The sequence below is a fragment of the Aquila chrysaetos genome, chromosome 22 (assembly GCF_900496995.4).
Source record: "Aquila chrysaetos chrysaetos chromosome 22, bAquChr1.4, whole genome shotgun sequence".
Classification (NCBI taxonomy): Eukaryota; Metazoa; Chordata; class Aves; order Accipitriformes; family Accipitridae; genus Aquila; species Aquila chrysaetos.
In genome coordinates this window covers 2,919,622-2,939,801 of record NC_044025.1, presented here as the reverse complement: position 1 = coordinate 2,939,801, position 20,180 = coordinate 2,919,622, and the positions used below count along the sequence as shown (strand labels likewise).

At 38.5% G+C, this 20,180-nt stretch overlaps 1 protein-coding gene across 6 annotated transcripts in view; it reads right to left on the bottom strand.

Moving 5' to 3' along the window:
* FBXW11 (F-box and WD repeat domain containing 11) overlaps positions 1-20,180 on the bottom strand; it is a 78,045-nt gene that overhangs the window by 14,779 nt on the left and 43,086 nt on the right. For all 6 annotated transcript variants that reach the window (XM_029997930.2, XM_029997927.2, XM_029997928.1 and 3 more), the window contains 2 exons: positions 11,384-11,570; positions 10,466-10,556 (listed from right to left, as the gene is read on the bottom strand). In XM_029997930.2, the coding sequence (XP_029853790.1) occupies positions 10,466-10,556; positions 11,384-11,570 (278 nt within the window). The remainder of the gene's footprint in view (positions 1-10,465; positions 10,557-11,383; positions 11,571-20,180) is intronic.

The window sequence follows — 20,180 nt, the reverse complement described above, 5'->3', positions numbered from 1 at the left end:
CAGGAGAGGATTTTAGACATTAATAGCATGAACCAATATAATTACAGATCTGAAGGCCAGATATTTAAAAATGCAATACTGACACTGAAGACACAGGAGATAAAGCATCACAGATTTGAGTTAGCCAATTTAGTTTTAAAAACCATATACGTTGAGACATTCAATTCTAAGTAGTCTTAAGGGAGAGTTTCATAAAGCAACGTTCTTGGGAAGGTCTGAAATAAGCAGTTGTACTTAACATGTGCCAGATTACTCTAGCTGCCGAGTGCTCAAACACCATTTGAGCACTTTCACACTTCAGCTTCCTGCGACGATTACCGATAGCTACAGAATACATTAAGAACACCACAAATCAGAAATTTTGCGTGTAACAGTTTCCTAAACAAAACAGCAGTCAGTAAAAGTGTGCTTACCAGACATTCGGGATGCTAGCTGGCTTAATTCTTAGAAGTTCACTATAGGAAGCTACTTAATAAGCTCCCCATAAGAAAATGTTGGCTTCAAATAAAAGAAACTAAAGTATTATTTATATCTGTGTGAAGGCACGATAAAGCAGTAAGTCATATGCAGGTGCACATTTTAATTCTGTGAATAGATGTCATTTCATTTAGACATTATACGGTGTGGCTACTGTGGGAAAATACTTCATGTTTTTCGAGAACTTGTAAAATCCCCTTACACTGCGTAAATTTTCAATATGCTGGGAAAGTAGCCACAATACACAGAGAATATACAGCAGCATTTCAATTGGCAATAGAGTGAAAACAGATGTGGACGTATAGAGAAATAACATTATTTTAGATGACTAAATACAGCTGAGTGGGTGGGCAACCCAGAGGACCCTCTGAAAAGGAACATGTTTAATACAATACTGGCAACCACATTAAAGCTTCTCACTATAGAAAATTTCTGGTTCTTACTGAATAGGGCAGTTTGTAAAAGTCTTCATCTGCAACTCCATCCAGGAGATATCTTAATAAACTGTGTATACACCAAGTAGGTAGGCATGCATGTACAAGGGGTGAGGAAGAAATTGCTATGTTTTATGGACTGTTACAAGCATCAGGGAGTCAATGATGAAGAGACTCACAGTTTATTTGCATATTTATGGTACCAAACCTAATACCAATATATGCAACACCCACTACTGTATTTTCTACAGATCCCCTCAAAGTTTCCAAGATAACTGCCTCTAAACTTGGGTTTCACAATTAAAAGCAAGATGTTGCAAAACACTATCTCCTTAGTTCACACACACAGAAAAAAAAGTTTCTCACACTTTCCTAAAAGCTCACTAGAGCAATAGCAGCAAGTAGCTGACAAATGCTGTATAACCAACAAAATCTGGACATACAAGGGATAAAGACCAAGCATGAAGCCAAAGCATCTGCCACAGCAGGAGAGCCATTTGGCAGCTGAAGAAATGCATAAATGGATAAAAAAGGCATTTAGAGAGAAAAGTACACATAGAAAATAGTCCAAGATGTAGAGGTATAGCCAAGCCTTGACCATGCCAGAATATGTTCACTGGTACAAAGATGCACTGTAAAAAGAGATGCAATTCACCTGGATTAACAGTTGGAACATTAACTATACATTGGAAGTGTTAAGGATAATCTACTAGGAACAGGGTTTTTTCCCATTTGATAATGTACACTGTGTTCAGCTCCTTGGCTAAAAATCACATTTTTATCCTTGTGAATGTTATTTCAGAGTAAGTGGGTTTATCTTAATCCTATAAACCAAGGAGTTTCTGTTCCCTCTGAATACACAATTCTCCTGCAGGACAAATGGGGCAGAAAAAAGAAAAAGGAACATACACATTTGTTACGTATGTAGGGATTTCTCCTGAAGCATTAGGCATTTACACCAGGGGCAGTTAAAACCCAAACCCTTGTTCTTCACATGCTTTCTTCAAAGAGAAAAAAGAAAAGCCCTCCTGACTGTGGCAGAGGAAAGGCAAAAGCAAATGAACATGTCATCAGGGTGGAGAAGGCTTAATATTTCATTATGAAGTTAAGAGGGTTTGATAAGCAAAGACAAAATGACAGCTTGGCCATAGCACCAGGCTCCCTGCACCTTTGAAGCCTTTCCTCTCTCAGGCTCTCTGAAGATGCTACAACCATTAGGGGGAAAAAAACAGCATCAATCTCTTGAAGAAGGATTCCCTAGATCCTGGCCTGAGTCTGGAATTCACTGTTGGATCTCCAAGCTGCTGTTAGACAGTGAGGGCCAAAGAGCTTTTGTAGTCTCTATATCAGCCTGAAGAAGAAAGGCTATGTGATGCTTATTACCTAGAAGCCTTGAACTGGTCCTCGAGAGGAATCTGCAGAGAGCTAGCTATCCTGTCATTACCGCAACAGCATAAACCACAAGATTTCTGACCACACAGGGATGACTGCCTCACAGCAACAGATGACAAAACGTGCCAGCAGCAAAGCCTCCTTCCAAAGCAGCCCGCAGAGGGATGAAAACCCTGCAAGTAAAGAGCATCACCATCTGTCTTGTGAGTGTCATCACTTCTATAAACCACTGTTAAGGAGCTAAGTGCCAGTGGTAGGCATGTAGCAGCAAAGACAACTAAAAACTCACAGACCACAGGGACTGGATCAGCACTGAGGCGGGTATTGTACATGGACAGCAATAAAAGCCCTGCACCAAAGCAGTATGGTAGAAAAAGTACTTGCACTATATCCAACATCCCCTTCATAAAACACCTCCTCCTCAGACCAGCTGCATAATGGAAGTGATGAACAAGAAAATTATGTGGTCAGTAAGGTCTACAGAGCTACATCTCAACAGAGTAGCTGAAGAGTTTTGGCTGCAGGCATGGTATATCTAATTACACATTCACTAAGACTTCAGCATATAGTCACCTCAGCCAGTAAACATGTCTTTGGAAGTGAGCAGCAGGGTATACAGATAGCAGTAATTGAACATAAATTGGCACCGCTATTAGAAGAGAGAACACCAAGTGCTGCAAACCATCCACCACCGCATCTTGCCATTTATTATCCTACTTTTACCATTAAGCATATTGCCTTTCCCTATTAATTATCTTACCCTGTTCCGTGAAAAAGCTGACCCAACACGATTCATGCTACACTACAGGACTCAGAAGAGTAAATAGATTTGGATTTTACTCTCAAAATGCTTTAAAATGTGGAAGGCAGCAGCTATACAACTGGGAGCTGCATGACACTGTGTCCCTCCTATGGGAACTATTGAGTGTTTAAGTTAAATTTTATATACTACTGATCTGAAAATGCAGGCACTACTGCTCATCAAAAGAATCTGCACTTTCCACTACCATGAATTCTTTCATGTTTTACATTATTCACAATTAAAGCTAAGAGAAAGTCCAGAAGAAAAAAAAAAACTACATGGAAGAAATTGTTGCCATGTTACATGGGAAGAGGTAGTAAACATAGTAAACGAATGCAACAAGTAAACCTAAGCGAAGATTAATTCAAAACAGCGATCAACTGATTTTTGGTATTTACCTCATTTCATGCAAACAGAAGAGTCAAGTAAGAATAAAAACCACCTTTATGAAGAACAACTGAAGCAAGTCTAACAAGGAGAGAAATAAGGATTCACTATACCCCACTAACATATAACATATGCTAATTTTATACATATATATGTATATATTTAAAGTTCAGCATGCATTTGTTTAATACAAGCAAAGGCCCACTTTCACAAGAAAAAAGGGAAAAAACTTCCAATAATGGAAAAGTGGGCTTCTGGAGTGATTTATAAAAATCACAGGATACTCAGGCTATGTTTTGAAGAACAATCTGAAATTAAAGCGAAGCCAAAAAGCTAGGAGTGTACTACTGAGAGCCACTCCACATCTGAACACTACAGGGGCTTTATCACTTTTAGTATGAACTCCAAGACCAGAAGAAAAGCCTTAAACTGCGAAGTCCAAAAAAATCCAAAAATCTAAAGAACTCTAGAGAAAAAGGAATGGGAAGCTTTTCCTAGCAAGTGTTACAATTAAATCATGATTTCCTGGCAGAACAAGACCTAAAACTCAAGAGTTCTTAATGTTTACAGCTGCTTAGGTAAGATCCAAATGCGGGCAATATAAATTGATGAAGTGTTGTCTCTTTCTGCATGCTATTGATCCAATATGCACAAAGTTGCTCAAAGGTCCACCAAGTAAAACTATTCCCAAGTCTTGCTGCAGCTTTGCTGAAACCTTTCTAAAGCCACATTTAAAAAGAACAGATCGAACTTACAGTGCTGAACAAGACACATCTGGACCGTGGAATATGCTAATGCCTTAACAGAGGATGAGAACGCGACTTGTAGAAACTGCATTAAAGGCCACTGACATACAAGGAATATAGGAAATTACTTTGGGAGAAAGCTGACAGTATAATACTGACCATTTCATCAAGCATGAAGCAAAGACAGCATGTTCTTTAAGTGTCAAAGTGGTGTTATACACCAGAGAGCGCTTAGGCAAATCAGAAAAAAAAAGGCAACAAACTGAAGTTTCAGACCTAAAGAACAGTAATTCAGCATTAGGACTATCTTACTGCCCAGGATGGAGGTAGTGCCTGACTTGAGGGAGAAAGAACACACTGCAGAGGCAGGACATGAGAGACTTTGATTACTCCCATGTAAACGACATGTAGCTGCATCATGTCCCCGTGCTCTGCCCCATGCATCTGCTTCTGGATGCTGTCAAGAGACAGGATGCTGTGCTAATCTTTGGTCTGACCGGTACAGTTGTTCTGCTTCCCCGGGGAGGGAGTAAAGAACGCTCTCAACTTCTACTCAGGAGAACCTGTAACAGGAGGATGCAGATAAGCAAAGCAGTTGCTTTTCCCTGAAAGGTCTGTCTTCTCTATCAAGCACCTCTGCAAATGCAGCCACAAAGCGCGAGATCCCCAAAGAGATACAAGGGCAGCATCTGATGAAGAAAACCTTTTTCATCTCTGCAGCTGCCATGATCACAGTAACACCCACTGATGGGTCTTGCTGGTTTTCTCTTAAAGGATCCCCATTGCCACCAACTTCCATCAACTAGGTCTAACGCACTTAAAAGTAAAATTTCAAGCTTTCAAGTTACAGACACAGGATCAAAATATACTAACTTTAAATGGACCCCTGCTCACACCAAAGCGATACAGGAGAAGTACTGCTGTAACTTCCAGACCTGGAGAGGAAATCTTAAAAATACAAGCCAACAGCAATGAAAACAGAGGGAGGTCCTCTGAGGCACTTCAATGACACATGCATCTGGACTATACACAACACCTGACTAAGAACAATGCTGCTGAAAAACAAAATTATTGCACCTTTTAGATTCCATTGGAGACAACAGCTAAGTTTATGCACAACCCCATAAAAATACAAAGTTCTATTTAAACAGGTAGTTATCAGCCCCTATCTGAGCACAGGGCATTCAAAGTACTCAAACGGGAACAATAAATCCCTCTTTCAAATCTGCAGAAGAAAACCGGCAGTCTGAGTTTGCCCGTTTGTGGAAAAAAGTAGGTGTGACGCGGGCAAAGTGAACAAAAAAAGCCAAGCCAGGGATCCATCCCATGCTAGAGGCATCTGAAAGGAGTCATCTGCCCTGTTCAGACATGAGAGCCGAAATCGGTGCCATGCACCACAAGAACTTTGTCCCTGCCGCTCAAAACTCTCTCCTTTCCTTGGCCGGTTTCATTTTTAAGAAATGCCTTTTGGAAAGTGCCTGTGGAGCAGAGATTTCAAAGTCTGGCTGAAAAAATTTCTAGGCATATAATGCTGACCAGATTCTCCACACACACGCACATAAAATTTCTCCAACATCATAATTAGAACAGTACTAAACAAACGCATTTCCCCCAGACATTATACACTGCAACTTTCATAAACAAAGATCTCCCAATGCTGGCAGTGACTTAGGGCAAGAGCTGAATTCTTCCCCTTTTCAAATTTTCCCAAGGCTTTAAAATTTCAGTTCCAGTCCTAAAATCTGAACTTTTTCAAAATTCAGAAGAACACATGGTGTTTATCTGATGGCCTGGCGCCACATTTTCCTAAAGTCTTCAGCAAAATCACATTTTAATTCTCATCTTAATTAGGTGGACCTAAGTCTCCATGGAAACAAGATGAGGGCACTTGCCACGTGCCTAAAGATAAGGGGAACATTTGTGAAATAAGCCTTCTCAACTCATCACAAGAAATAGATACTTGTGCTAATCCTGAGGGGAAAACAGAAGATTTGGCCAAGCTTCACAAATAATATGGAAAAAATCCAGGGACTTGGGGTTCTGGAATCAGCAGTACTAAACTTCCCATCCTGGCAGCATGCCGATTAACACAGTCCCATTAAAAAGACTGACCTTCCCCACGATGCTTTGAGACTGCACCTGGGCACAGGATACCCTGCACCAACCAGATCATCTCCATAAACAAGGTCTTGCAAACCCAGGTTCAGGTTTCTAGGATAAGTCCCAAATCAGGTTTTCCCTTTAAAAAAGCTCGTAAAGAAGCTTGGCAATTCAACATCTGACTTGGAGACATTTAAAATTACTGGACCACCTCTTGTGAAATGAAACCTAATTAAATATTTGGCTTCACAGTGGAGGTGGAGAGTAACTACCTCTTTCCAAGAATTTGGTTTCAGATCTCTAAATGTCCTCTTATTTTCAAATCCAATGATTTCAGAAGTGACATTATGTTCCTAAAATGTGTTTGGCATGAAATAAACAGATATTGGCACTAATAAATTTTCAGAGAGGCAAGGGAACCTCACTTTGCCAAATCATTGCCTGTATTACCTTGCAGCTAACAACACTTTGTGGTCGCATGGACTTTTGACCCAAAATGCAAATAGAGCCCAAGGGAAAGAATTCAAATTTGCTATTTATCATTCCTCATTTTTCCTTCCAATTGTTAATTCAGGTTTTGGATTACTTTTCAAATTCTGTCAGTCAATCCAAAGGACAGAGTGCATTCTCCTTTAAGCTCATCTCTACCCACAACCCAATTTAGTACCAGCTGCAGTAAATTAATAACTCTTATCATTAGAAACAGTCTAGCAGAATTTCGTTAATCTTTGTGCTCCACACGTAAAATACTGAACGACAAGATTTTTGTGTTACATCAAATATATTTTAGTGTATTAAAAAATCAAGTCCTTTGAACACAAGATAAATGTCTTATAAAAATACTTACATAATTATATAAATGCTAATATCGTAGCCTTTGGCTCATCACTAGCTCCCTAAACTCAGACCCTCTCACAGAAACAGGAAGATCTTCTTAAAGGTCCAGGCAAATATTTGAAGAACAAACATTTTGTTATTCAGAGATACAAAATTCTTCATCACAGCTAAGATGAAAGTCATATTTAAGACCTTCTGCACATTGCTTTGAAAAATGAATGAATGGGAAAAGTACAAAACTGAGGGAGAGCATGACTTCAGGCTTAAAAACAGAGTAAGGGGAGGAACAAGTTAAGAAGTGCTCCTAATCTTATAGCTAATTTTGTTGTTACTGTTACTCACCATCTACATTTTTAAACAGTGTTAAAAGCTTCTTTTGACAGTCCCTTAGGGAAGCAATTTGTGAAAAGTGCTTTAAAGGGTGATTTATTAGAAAAATTGTAATAGACTTTTAGAAGTACAAGAATTATTGGACCCTTGACTATTAGCAGAAACACTAAGCCCACTCCAGGTTGGAAGCCTGGAAAACAGCAATATTTCAGAAGGCTTGAAGGAAATATGTAAACAGGGAAAAATTTGACATGGCACAATACCCCCATACTTCTGCCTTCCCCCTCCCGTTCAGCAATTTTGAAGAACCAGGAGTGGGAAACGCACTGCCTGTACAAACTGAGCAGTGATGATTCTGGAAGTAGCCATTAGTTTTCAAAGAGAGACTTCACCGCTCTAGAAGATGGGACAAAGATGCATTTGTTTCCAGAATCTGGGCAAACAGAGGCTTACGCTTACTTTTGCTGAAGTGAAGTTCAGAGGCAAGAGCCCGCAGCTGAGAGGTCCTGGCTCCTTTCAGCTTTACTGCTCTACCAAAGTATCCACGGGCCATGGACAGCATTGAGGTTATTTGCCAATACCTTAAATTCTACCCCAAATGATTGACAACCACTAATGACCAAAGGTTTTTCATAGGTTTATAGACACAAGCACGGAATGGAAAGTACAGACCTACAGGAGATTTTCCCTGAACGGCCCTAATTCTGCTTCCATATTCTTGCCTCCCTCCATCTGAGTTTGAGACACACAGGAGTTCCCTGCATTTCCCAGTAATATTTAACATCGTTCAGGATATAAGCATTAGATAGAAACCACGGAAATCATATGTAAAAGTAGCTGGATTGCCAGGGAGTTTGGAGTGGGCAGAAACTATGGCAACAGCTTACAGTTTACTCTTTGTACACCACAGAAAAGACAACTCTTTTCCCACGCTCCTTACCCACATTACTATTTTTAAGTACTAGTGGCATAGCATGTTTTACATACAGCATGCTCTACCACTCCAGCTCCATCTCAAAGCTTGTCACGAGATAACCCCTTACTCAGCATATTCTACATTCATCACATCATCCACCTGAGCATTATATAATGAAAAATAAAAATTTGTGAGTTGAAACTCTGAAAGAAAGTTAGGGTTCAAAAGAGTATTATAAATCCGTGTTTCTTGACTCCCAGACACCAAAGTGTTTTCTATCCATTTTGAATACATGAGCCCTCACCTTTCAGGCTGTGCACTGCAAATTTTTCTCCTAATTTGAGGCTTTAATATGTTTATTGTTAAATTAATGAAATTTATTTATTTAAGGATTATGTTCATTACTACAATATATTTTTAGTGGCATACCCTTTCCCCACTCCCAGATATCTAGAGACTGAAAATTTTTTACATTTAATATTGATACTGGTGATGAAAGAAGCATGAGGGTTTTGGTTTTTTCCTACTTATTTCATACTAGCAAGAACTGTCTAGTTCAGGAGCTTCATTTCTGTGCATTGTACTTAAAGAATCAAAGTACTAAACAGCAGATTGTGACAGTTCAAAAGGCCTCAGAAAGTCCTCAGAACATCTCTAAGGAATACTCCCATCTCTATTAATAAGAATTCCTATACAGATGTTCCACTTATACCTAAACAAATGAAGAAGTAACTTTAAAAATGTGAGTTATAATAATGCTGAACTCTTTCAGTGCTATACACAAAGGTTTTCCCACTGCTTTTTGCCCATTTTCTTTACTGAATTATGCCAGCATTTTGCAGAAAGCAAGAAAACGTCACATTAAGAGTTCTCCTTAATCCCATGGGCTTCTTGTCATTGCAATATCTCTCTGTCATCCCTTACACAGATAAGACATCTCCCTTCAAATAATAAAATGTGTATCATTCAGCTCACAAATAAATATCGAGTTTGATCTTATTTTACCTAGGCTACATTTCATGCTTAGTTCTTTATCTTTAAATGTTTATAAATTGTGTACCAAGGGTTATAAAAAATATTTGAAAACTGGATTCTGTTTTCCAGTAGATACATTTTACAGATATGTTAAGAGTTCTGAATAATTTTGTTTACTGAGTGCCAAGCAACACAAATTCACATTTGCCAGAGCAGAACGATTCCCTTAGTTCACATCTGTCTTAAACATCAAAACATGTGTTTCCCCACTAGTGAATTTCAGACCAATAATTACACATCTGTCACGTGGTTGAAATAAATCCATTACAGTCTGTGGTACAATTTAAGAGTTTTGTGGTGGGTACACAGCAAACTGAGCAAGACAGATTTTCTGCCAGTAGGCAGAATACTAAGATTATCCTAATTTATCAGAAACATTTTAAAATAAGTGAGCAAGCCCAAATCATAAGCAAGATAAGCAAAATTTTATATCAAAGAAAAGAATAGTCATTTCTGCCGTTTCTTTACCACGGACACCCCTGCAGGGGTTTATCATTGTAGGACTGATTATTGTTCTCATCAAACCACTGAAGGGGGGTGGGGGGGAATCCCATAATGTGAAGAAAGCTGTATTTGCAACAGTCACCACTTTAGAAGTAATAAGTTACTAAATGAGCAACGTTTTAAATGATTGGTGTTTAAGGCATTAACCCTCAGATCACCTTCTAAGTGAGTGTAACCAATATATTAGAACATTCAGCAATACGTGGAATTGTCATGGAGTAGCGCGTGTCCTAAAACAGCAATTTAATTAAAATCCATAGTCCCAGAAGGTTCCAAAAATCTTTAAATGCAGAAAGGGTGGTGTAAACACTTAAAGTTAATGCACATACTGTGGCAGTAAGTTGCCAAGGGTGTTTTTTACATAGTGTGAAGAGCCAGAGCTCACAAAGTAGTAGTGATACAGATACATATGATACGCTTCATTGCTCCACCATGCACCACCTTTGTAACACTAACAATATGCAACATTATTTCTCCTGCAGATATTATATATCAGAAAACATACCTCTATATCCTGTATTATCTTTGGGTATAAGGACCTGTAAAATGAATTTGGGGGGCCATCTGTTGGTCTGTTTTTAAACAGGTACTGATCCCTAGAAAAAAACAGAAACATACTTTTCAATGTACCACAAAGAATCCAGACTTTAAAGGAATTGAAAATCTGCACAGAACAAAACTTTATGACATATTCTCACAGAATACTTGTAAGAATTTTTAGCATTGGTGTTACAACTCTTCTGACTTTACAATGACAGCTGTATTTAAAATGTCCAAGACTAAAAAGATAACAGGTGTTTTCCTTATGGTTTTCCAAATTAGGGTTCACTGCTTCATAAAGCTTTTAGCCACCAGGGTGTCGTCCTCTTGCTCTCTACAATATGCCTTGCATTTTCTTAGGCACACCACTAGAGAGCACAGAAAAACAGGTTTCTAAAGCAGAACACCTCACCTCTTCAGATTCTCGTAAAGTATAGAAAAACTTCATTGCCACAAATATAAATGGTTTCTCTTTGAGAGAGGCTTCTGCAGCCCAATGAGCTATTTTACATTTTAAGCAAAAAAAGTTTACTGGAAAGACTTTGCTTGAGAAAAAGCCCTGCAAAACATGTTGTTGCTAGTTTTTGTGAGCCGATTCTAATTGTTCTCCCTGCAAAAAAGAAATTGCAAACTGCAAACAGACTTACCATAAGAAAGCTAGTGTTGAAAGACACTGGTGCACAAAAGGACAGGGGACAGAGCCAAAGTAGAAATGGGAGCTGACAGCTTTCACTGTAGCTACCACTACTAGTCCATAGCAGAGATAAGGATCTCAGTGATACCAATTTACTATAAACTTATTTTTTGGCAGAGCTCATGATTAGGGAAATTTGTAAAGGAGAAGACTGCAAAAGGTGAATTTAGTTATGGTCAAGGTACTTACCAACCCCTTCTTTCTGACAGTCCCTTCCATAGTGGATCTGTGCGTACCATTCTTTCAATCAATTTTTTCCATAGCATTCCCTCAGAGATGACTCTCTGCCATTCCTTACATACCAGCTCTGCTGCACAGAGCGATCTGGCATCAAGATAGGAAAGGATGTTTTCTGCTATGTGATCTAAGCCTTGCTCTATAAAGAAATAAAGGCAATCAAAATGTCAATCACTTCACAATAAACTACTAAACAAGTTTTGCAATACATTTGGAGAAAGCCAACACAGCTTTAAGGCACTGGAGCAGTGTGATAATTGAATTATCATACGCAGAAGCACCAGTTACAAATTAATCCAAACAGGTACACCAAAACATCTCTAACACTTTACTCCTTTTCTAGTACAGTCTGCCTACTGGACTGTCCCAATTCCACAGAGTGAGAATGAGCGCAAACCAAAATTCAGCATAGTATACAAGCAGCAGAAAGCATTTTGCTTCTCCTGAGCACAGAATCCTGGACATTTTGAGCACGTAATGCATTGGGCTACATGGTCGAAAAAGATCATCATCTTCAAGCAGATGCTTCACTAAGCAGCAGTAATGCAAAATTAAAGTATTGATTCTTTTACTACTCCCTTACATATAACGATAGTTCAACTCAGCAGAAGACAGGACTCCACAGGAACAAACGCAGACACATCCAGTAGAAGCGTGAGCAAAGATTCTGCAAAAAATTTCTAGCATCACATGCAAGGACATCTTTTGTATTTAAGCTTTTTCTATAACCTGCAGATGCCAAGCCTGAATTTTGTTCAGGACTCTGGTGGTAGAGCATATGCCAGAGACACCATGCCCTGCAGTCTGGTGTAAGAAGGGGAAATCAATGAGTTTGACAGCAATTCATTAATTGCAAATGGTGCTTTAACATCCAAGGCAGTTATCCCGATTCATGGTTTACTGTCACTAGATTCCATACTTAGAGAAATTATTACTGAATGACTTATACCAGACTCTGGGGGTTTTGAGGCTTCTCTTCAGCTAGAGAAAAATTCAAGAGGGACAAGTTTTTTGAAACAACTTCAAGCTGAGTAAATCAGACTGTAACATTCAATACAGCACTTATTTTTGGGCCAATGGATGCAATTGTTTCTAGTATGAGAATCAGCTAAGAAACATCAGGATCAGCAGGAGTCAAGTAACTCTCAAATGACAGGGGACAGCTCAGCTTCCGCACCATAACTTTCAGCGCAAAGTACATTTAGTTTAGCTTCACAGAGATTTCCCAATGTATTTACAATAGTCATATGAACAGATACTATCTTAGCGTCTTTCTTGCGTCTGCTGCTCTCCCACCCTCAGGGCACACTACCTTCTATGCAACGGAGCGATGTGTGAGTTTGCATACTACTGATTTGACAATGCTAGCTTTACTGGGTCAAAGAATGAGTTCAGCAATGTACCACAAGAGAACTCCCAAGTAAAACAACATTACTCCAAATGAAAGCCCTTTGGCAGTACTTAGACATCCCAGAAATAACAACTACCTGGGCAACTCTCATGCTCTAATTTCACCTGCAGCATTAAGGTATGTTGGTCAATAAGCAATAGTTGTTAGTGGACTGGGGAAACACTGACTTTCATCATAAAGATCCTAGCTACCAGAAGCAGCTTATTAACCCCTGTGATCCTTTTATATCATGGTAGGGTTAGATTTGCATATTAAATGCACTCAACATGCCAGTAGAAGTTCATATATACCAGAATTGGGGTCCTGCCCATTGATCCAGGTCTATGTAAGGCAATGTGCTGCAATATATTATTTCATAAATATCAGTTAATACTTATCCAAAAGCACTAGGTACTTAAGCTGAAGCTAATAGAAGGAATAAGCACATCAATAAAGATGATGAATACAGTAAGCTGCCACCACAGATCTATCAAGACATAAAACAGGTGGAACACTGCATGCATTTGCTTACGGTCTTTGCCTAGATCTTGTCTCCTGCTGAGGGTGTTAGATTTAAAAATATGATTGTAGTTGAGTAAAGGTACATACATAGAAACCACTTAGATAATATACTTGCACTAAATTTAAAATAGCAATCAAACTTCTCTTGTTCATATTCCAACTACAGTGTCATTGGTCCCACAAAAATCACTGGTAAGTCTGTTACTTATTTCAAAGGACCTGCAATTTTCCTTTCCCAAAAACTCCACTAAATCAGAGATCTAGAATAACTTCATTTCCATGAATAATGTATGCCAGTTGGCCCAGCATGAAAAAAATCTTTCAAGCTAGGAGATGACGACCTTTTTAATTTTCCACTTTATCTCATGACAACCTAGTTTAGGCTTCAAATAGTCCTGAAAAATCAAAGGAACTACTGTTAATTTTTTAAGGAATTAAGAAGTATGTTCATATAGTCCTCCACTGCACACTAAATTTGGCATGGCCTTCGTAAAAATGAACAGCAATAGAAAGGAGAAACCAATACATGTAGCTGAAGAGCATTTGTTCATTTCTCCTATGTAATTTAGAGAACTATAAAAAGGCTTTAAAGAGTGGTGGAAGCTCCTACAATGTAAACTGTGTTTACACAGATTTTTCAATACAAGCCATAACAACAGATTCAAGTAACTGAAACATAACAAGGTCCAAATAACTGGTGGGTCTCAAGTCCAAACACTTCCAAACCAGCAAATTCTCTCCTAACAATACCATGTCTCAGAGCAGCTTTAAGCTGCACCATCTCCTACATCAGCAGTTTGAAGAAAATACCAGGGCATTTCAATACATTGTAAAAGTGGTCTTCCAGTCTGCCAAATCTCAATCTTTCTAGTAAATAACAACTTTGAGATTCTAAACACTGTTTACTTAGGATATATTTATCTTACTGTGATGCTATGCGATTTGAAACAGTTCAAGGTTTTTCTGGAAAATGTAATCATTGCAAGGTCATTTTCAAGAATTAGTTTAAAATCATGAATCCTTGGTTATCAAGGAGACAAACTAATTCATAGTGCAAAGTGGAGGACACCACTAGATAAAACTAAAGAAAACACACAGGTCTGCTAAGTAAACATTTCTCTGATTCTGAAGGTTACAAGTATGAACAGGGCACACACACCATGTTTTAACAGGAACAGATCTAACAGTTATTTTAGACTTCAGCACAAAATAGTTGTGTTCAACAACATAAGATCAGCTTATGCCAAGCAAGTGACTGTCTAGTACATCTATAGTGCTGTAATCGCACAACGCAGTCCCCTATGTATTTTCCCAGCACAGAGCACATTACATTTTGAAGAGGAAGAGGAAGAATTTTCTAAAAAAAAGCATTGCAGTTGCCAAAGCAAACAGTGCAGAGGATATGGCAATTAACCACCATAACTGCAAACTCTGTATTAGTAGAGAACTACACTGAGGTTCCTGTATAAAAGGTGTTTAAGACTCCCATTTCACTGCACAATTTTTCTTTCAATAGCCATTATACAACATCTGAGCTTAGATCACCCTCCCCTCCCTCTCCAGAGTACTAAGTTAGTTCATTCGCTATCCTCCCAGCATGGGTACTGTCGTGCAGGGCTAAAGGTGTATTAGTATTTACCTCGTGGGGATATTCAGTCAAATCATTAAGTAATAAAAGAGACTACAGTGCTAAGAAATAACAGAATTGATAATTCAGTTCAATCATTATCAAGCTACGTTTCAAGGTTACTAATTAAATATAAAAATGAATGACTGCAAAGTTTGGAAGAAGTTAGAAGAAACTAGGAGTAAACACCAAAGTAGGTTACAGTTAAACCAGCAGACCCAGAAATTATTAAAAAGGGAGGAAAACACCCTGATGCCAACAGTATTTCTGCAAAATGTGACAGAATGACAAGTGCACCAACTTTCAGCTTCCAGCTTTCCCAGAGGTACAAGGATGCTGTCCTGTCCCTTCCATGTGAAAGGCATTTTTTAATCAGGGGTGGCGTGGCAGAAGAGCAGAGGCACACATCAAACTAACCTTTACAGATGACCTTAATTCCAATCTGTTAGAAGAAAAACACACTCCAGCTATGCCTGGGTTCCAAAAAAGCCAGTAGCACAAGACACACTCATGACAGGCAAATCTTTCAATGGCTGCACTTTTAAGGTGTAAAATTCTTTACTCATGCACCTCAAAGATTGCAGGTGAATGAGCGAATGAATGATGCAAAGTTCATCAAATAAACTGTCTGTACAACCAAAGGAACAGCTATCCTTAGGCACATTTTGGTCAAAAATCTGCTCTTTCTCTCTAGTAAAGATGGGATGATGGGATCCATACCGAACAGGTACCCATCTACTGGATGCTTTTCTCATTCCAAAGCTGAGAAGTGTAATTTTGCCTAACTGGCATAATTTGGTAATACAATCATCACATGTGTACTAACCTTCTTAGACGAGGGAAACTTAAAACGCTTTTAGTCAAAGAGCACTAAGCAAACCGTAACTCTGCACTTATTTCAACCATGTACTTAAAGAAAGGTTATGGGACAAAGTAGCCACGCAGGCACTTGAATATACTGCTAACAGCATGCTTACAGTTTTGAGCAATTTTTGAAATGTAAAGATCATGAACATGTCAGATGTGAAATGAACAATTCCCAAGGGAGAAAGTGACAGACAAACAGAAGATGTTCAAATGATATTCATGCACAAAATAGTATTTTTAAAGTTTATCTGTTACTGCCATCTCCTGGCAACAAACTAAATCATTATCCTCCCCCGAGAGATGAAAACTCCAAGGAGCTGTAAAGTTACCAATAACCAACCTAATTAAAAGGCTACACTGCAAAGCATCCTTTGAATTCAACAAGTACATGGTTCTGTGTTTTGTTGTTGCTGGTGGTTTGGGTTTTTTTCCCCCTCTTCTAACATACCTGTATCATCTTCCAGAACATACTGAACAGGTCAGCTTGAGAATGGACCTTGAAATGCCTTTCACAGCTTGGACTACTGCATCACTTGGTTTTCAATAGCAGGCAAGTGGTTTTGAATCAAGCACAAACACTTTAGGAATTTCATATGCAGCATGCAGCATATTCCGTCATTAGAAATCCATGGTGTATTTTAAACACTTTGTGCGAGTAAGAACGTACATGTCATTTAAAAAGTTTCATAAGAATTTGATTTAGATTACAATTTTGAGACCATAAAAAAAAAAAAAAAGTATGTGGATCACAGTCACGATGGTAGACAGCATACACCAGGGCTTGCTTTCTATCCTAACACCTTTTAGCATGAGGCAAACATAGGATTGTTGAAGTCCATGGTTTTATGATTTCCTATTTAGAAATGAATGTGATGTCTGAGTAATACAGTGTGTGTATTCATCAACTTAGGTTCAACTGCTTTTAGTTTTCTTTTCCTTGTGAAATACTATTTTTCAAAAAGATAGTTCTCCAGATTAAACGCAATTGCACAGAACTGATCAAGAACAATGATACACGACAAAGCAGAAACATTTTGCAATTGTTCAGTCTTTCACACAACTGCCTTTAAAAGAGCGGTAACAATCCTCTGAGAAACAGTTGCGAAAATCTGGATCCAAAGCCACTTCTGATGCTTCAAGTCTAGAAATGCAACCTGAATGACCAAGGTACCACCAACAGTTCAACCAAAAACTAAGCCTTTCTTGGAGAGATCAATGTTGCCATTTCTAGCTGTCCACAGGATGATTTGAAGCAGAGGTGAAGAGTTGGCAAACCGCTGCCGAGGCACCAGGAGTCATTAGTGCCATTTCCTCAGACAGAGGTACAAAACTCACCGTGCCACAGGAGAGCTGGCCACAGCATCCCAAACCAAAGCCTCTCCTCCCCTTCAGGGAATGCTGCGACAGAGACTATGCTCAGGAGTGCACATGGGACTGGGTATTACAATGTGTTTGGTGCCTTTCTGCGGCATGTGCAGAACTCACAAGTATCAGGCTAAGACCCAGGTCCTTCTAAAAATCCAATTTTGAAAAAAATCATTTCACTCTAACATACATACCAAGCATTTAGATACAGGGCTAGAACACGGTTCCTAAGGAGAGTAACTCTCCAAATAAAGTACAAGGAAAATCTTTCTTCCTAAGATGACTTGTTTTCTACAGGTTAGGAATGTTCTCAAGAAGATTAGGCTTGACTGCTATCTGCAGAAGGATGTTTTATGGAACTATCAGATCAAGTGTTTGGAGAGACAAAAAGCCAACTGACAAGCACTCAGCTTGTTTTTATTCACTTCACTAACCCAAGGCTTTTTCAGACTCTTGCTTGTGGTGTAATCCTAGTACCAAATGCTCATTAATGTTTAATTGAACTAAACCAAGGTTTTCAATAAAAGCTAACTGCAATCAGCTACCACATATCCACAACAGTGATAACATACACATGTATGCATATCAGTCTGGGACGGTACACTTTTAACACATACAGCCTGTTCATTATGAAGCCAGTATTTTAATGAGTTTTAAGGATCAACTGTGAATTACTAGGCAGAAGCCCTTTATTAAGATGCCCAGTTTTCACAATTCTCTGTAACACTGGTCACAGTTTAAAACAGATTTTTAAAAAGTCAGAAACTCAAGTGTTTTCTGATGTTAAAATATGACAATCTCATCTTCTATGCATACACCGAGCCTTGAAAGCTGCATACTGAGCATGAACACACAAATGCTTTGCTTTGTCACCAAGACTATTCTTAAGATTTTTACTGCTTGCAAAAGTACACAGATATAAATTGTTCACATTAAAAAAGACGTCAAGTAAAATATTTACCCTAATTAACATAGTAGGAACAGGTCCAAAGCACAGATACTTACATAGGCCCACTATAATTATTTCAGACAACATGCAGGACTAAGTTTAAGAGACACTAAGGCCTGAAATAGCTGCATATACCTATTTTACCTTAGAAGACAGTGAATATTTACGTTTATAAACAGTCTCTGAAATAGGTACTAAACCCTATTAATTTTCTTCAGCAAAATGCATCTAGCATTTATTGGTACACTTTTCAAAGAAAAACATTACTCCCAACTCTGACGCCTCTAGAAGAGCTTTTGCAGTTTTATAGAAAATGGTGAAAAATTACAGCTGTTGTTGATTATAGACCCCAGATGAAGGTTTGGTTGAATTTCAATAATAAATTAAAACAATTAAAATCCACAGGGATTTCAAAGCTCAATGTGTAAATATCACTTTGTATGAAAATGAAACCCAAATGCGGGATGTCAACTCCATAAAACTGACTAACATTAGATATGAAACAGTCACTTAGATCATGCAACTGTGCAGGCTTTTATTATTTTAGAAACAAATTTCAAAGAAGCCTGGCAGGGTTTTACTTGCCTGACACAGCGTATGGTTCTCTTACGAGTTTTAACACACAAAACAGATATGAAAGGGCCTTTCTTTCCTAATCAAGGGTGACATGGTAGTGCTCAAGGGTCAAAGTTGTAAGTCGTTTAAGGAAAGGGCACAATTTGGATGTGACCACGCGAGCAATATTAACATCTTAAAAGATAATTAAGAAAATCAAAAGCACAGAGGTGACATAAGTTATTCTTGCAATTATGCTGTCCATTATACACCACTGCCTTTTGAGAGTTGTTTTTGACATGCCAGAGGAAACACCATTGATAGATGTGGAAAAACAATGAGTATAGGCTTCTGAGCCACTCTGATCAATGGAACTTGCAATAGCTGATACAGTATTAGCCATACTCCATGATGGTGATTAGCAGTAAAGGAAAGAGCCCAACCACAGCCCAACTTGTAAGAACAGACCCTGCAGACTTCAACATTCTGCCACCAGTTACAGAAAAGCACACCAGAATTACGACTTTTTTCCACTAAAGTGAAGGGAAGCCAGATACCACAAACTTTTTCATTTTTCCCTGCATTCTCATAGGTGTAAAATCAGCAGGGACAGTAGCAAGCAAAACCAATTGCCCTTTAAAACAAAGGAATTTTACTTCTTTAAGACAAGTGAAACTATCTTTTAAAAGGTAATACTTTATTGTTATCTTTTGATGTGATGTTAGCCCAACACAGGATTGATTTCAATCGGCTCAGGTTAAGTTCTTGGGTAAATTTATACAGCTGTTCTTCACATACCACATTACCTTCAAGAAAGGCTGAGTATGGGAACAGTTCCCAGTATTTACATCTTTAAAAAACAATAAAAGTTGTAAACGTAAATATATATTTATATATACAAATGTGGTGTAAGCAAGCGTCAGCTTATGCAGCTCCCAAAAATTTCTTAGGAATAAATACATAATATGAAAGAACTGTCTAACTCTATATCAGCCCTGAGGTAGAAAAGCAAACAAAATAAAACTATAATTGAAACTCATACTTGCACGTGATCACCATGACTGTCTATTTCACTTTATTTTTTAGTTAATCCCAGACACTCCCTAGAGAAGTCAACATTTAATATTTTGAAAACAAGCTGGAAGAAACATCCATACTACCTAAAGGAGACAGCTCTCCACTCAAAATGAGGAGCACATTTTTATGTGTGTCGCCAGACAAGCTAAGTCTTCTATAAAGTAACTCTTGTGAAACTGAGATGTGGGGGAAAAGGATGCTCCCTCCCTTTCATAGCCCTGTTTTACATTTTTAAGCCTGTTTTTTAAGAAAATAGAGCACATATGAAATTCCGTGTCCTACCGTATGTTCTTCATTCCCCTCCAACTACTAAGAAGTTCATTTCAACCATGCTTGACAGATGAGCCAAAATCCCCCCATCACCTCCAAAAGTTGAATTCCTCCAGGTTTTGTGAAA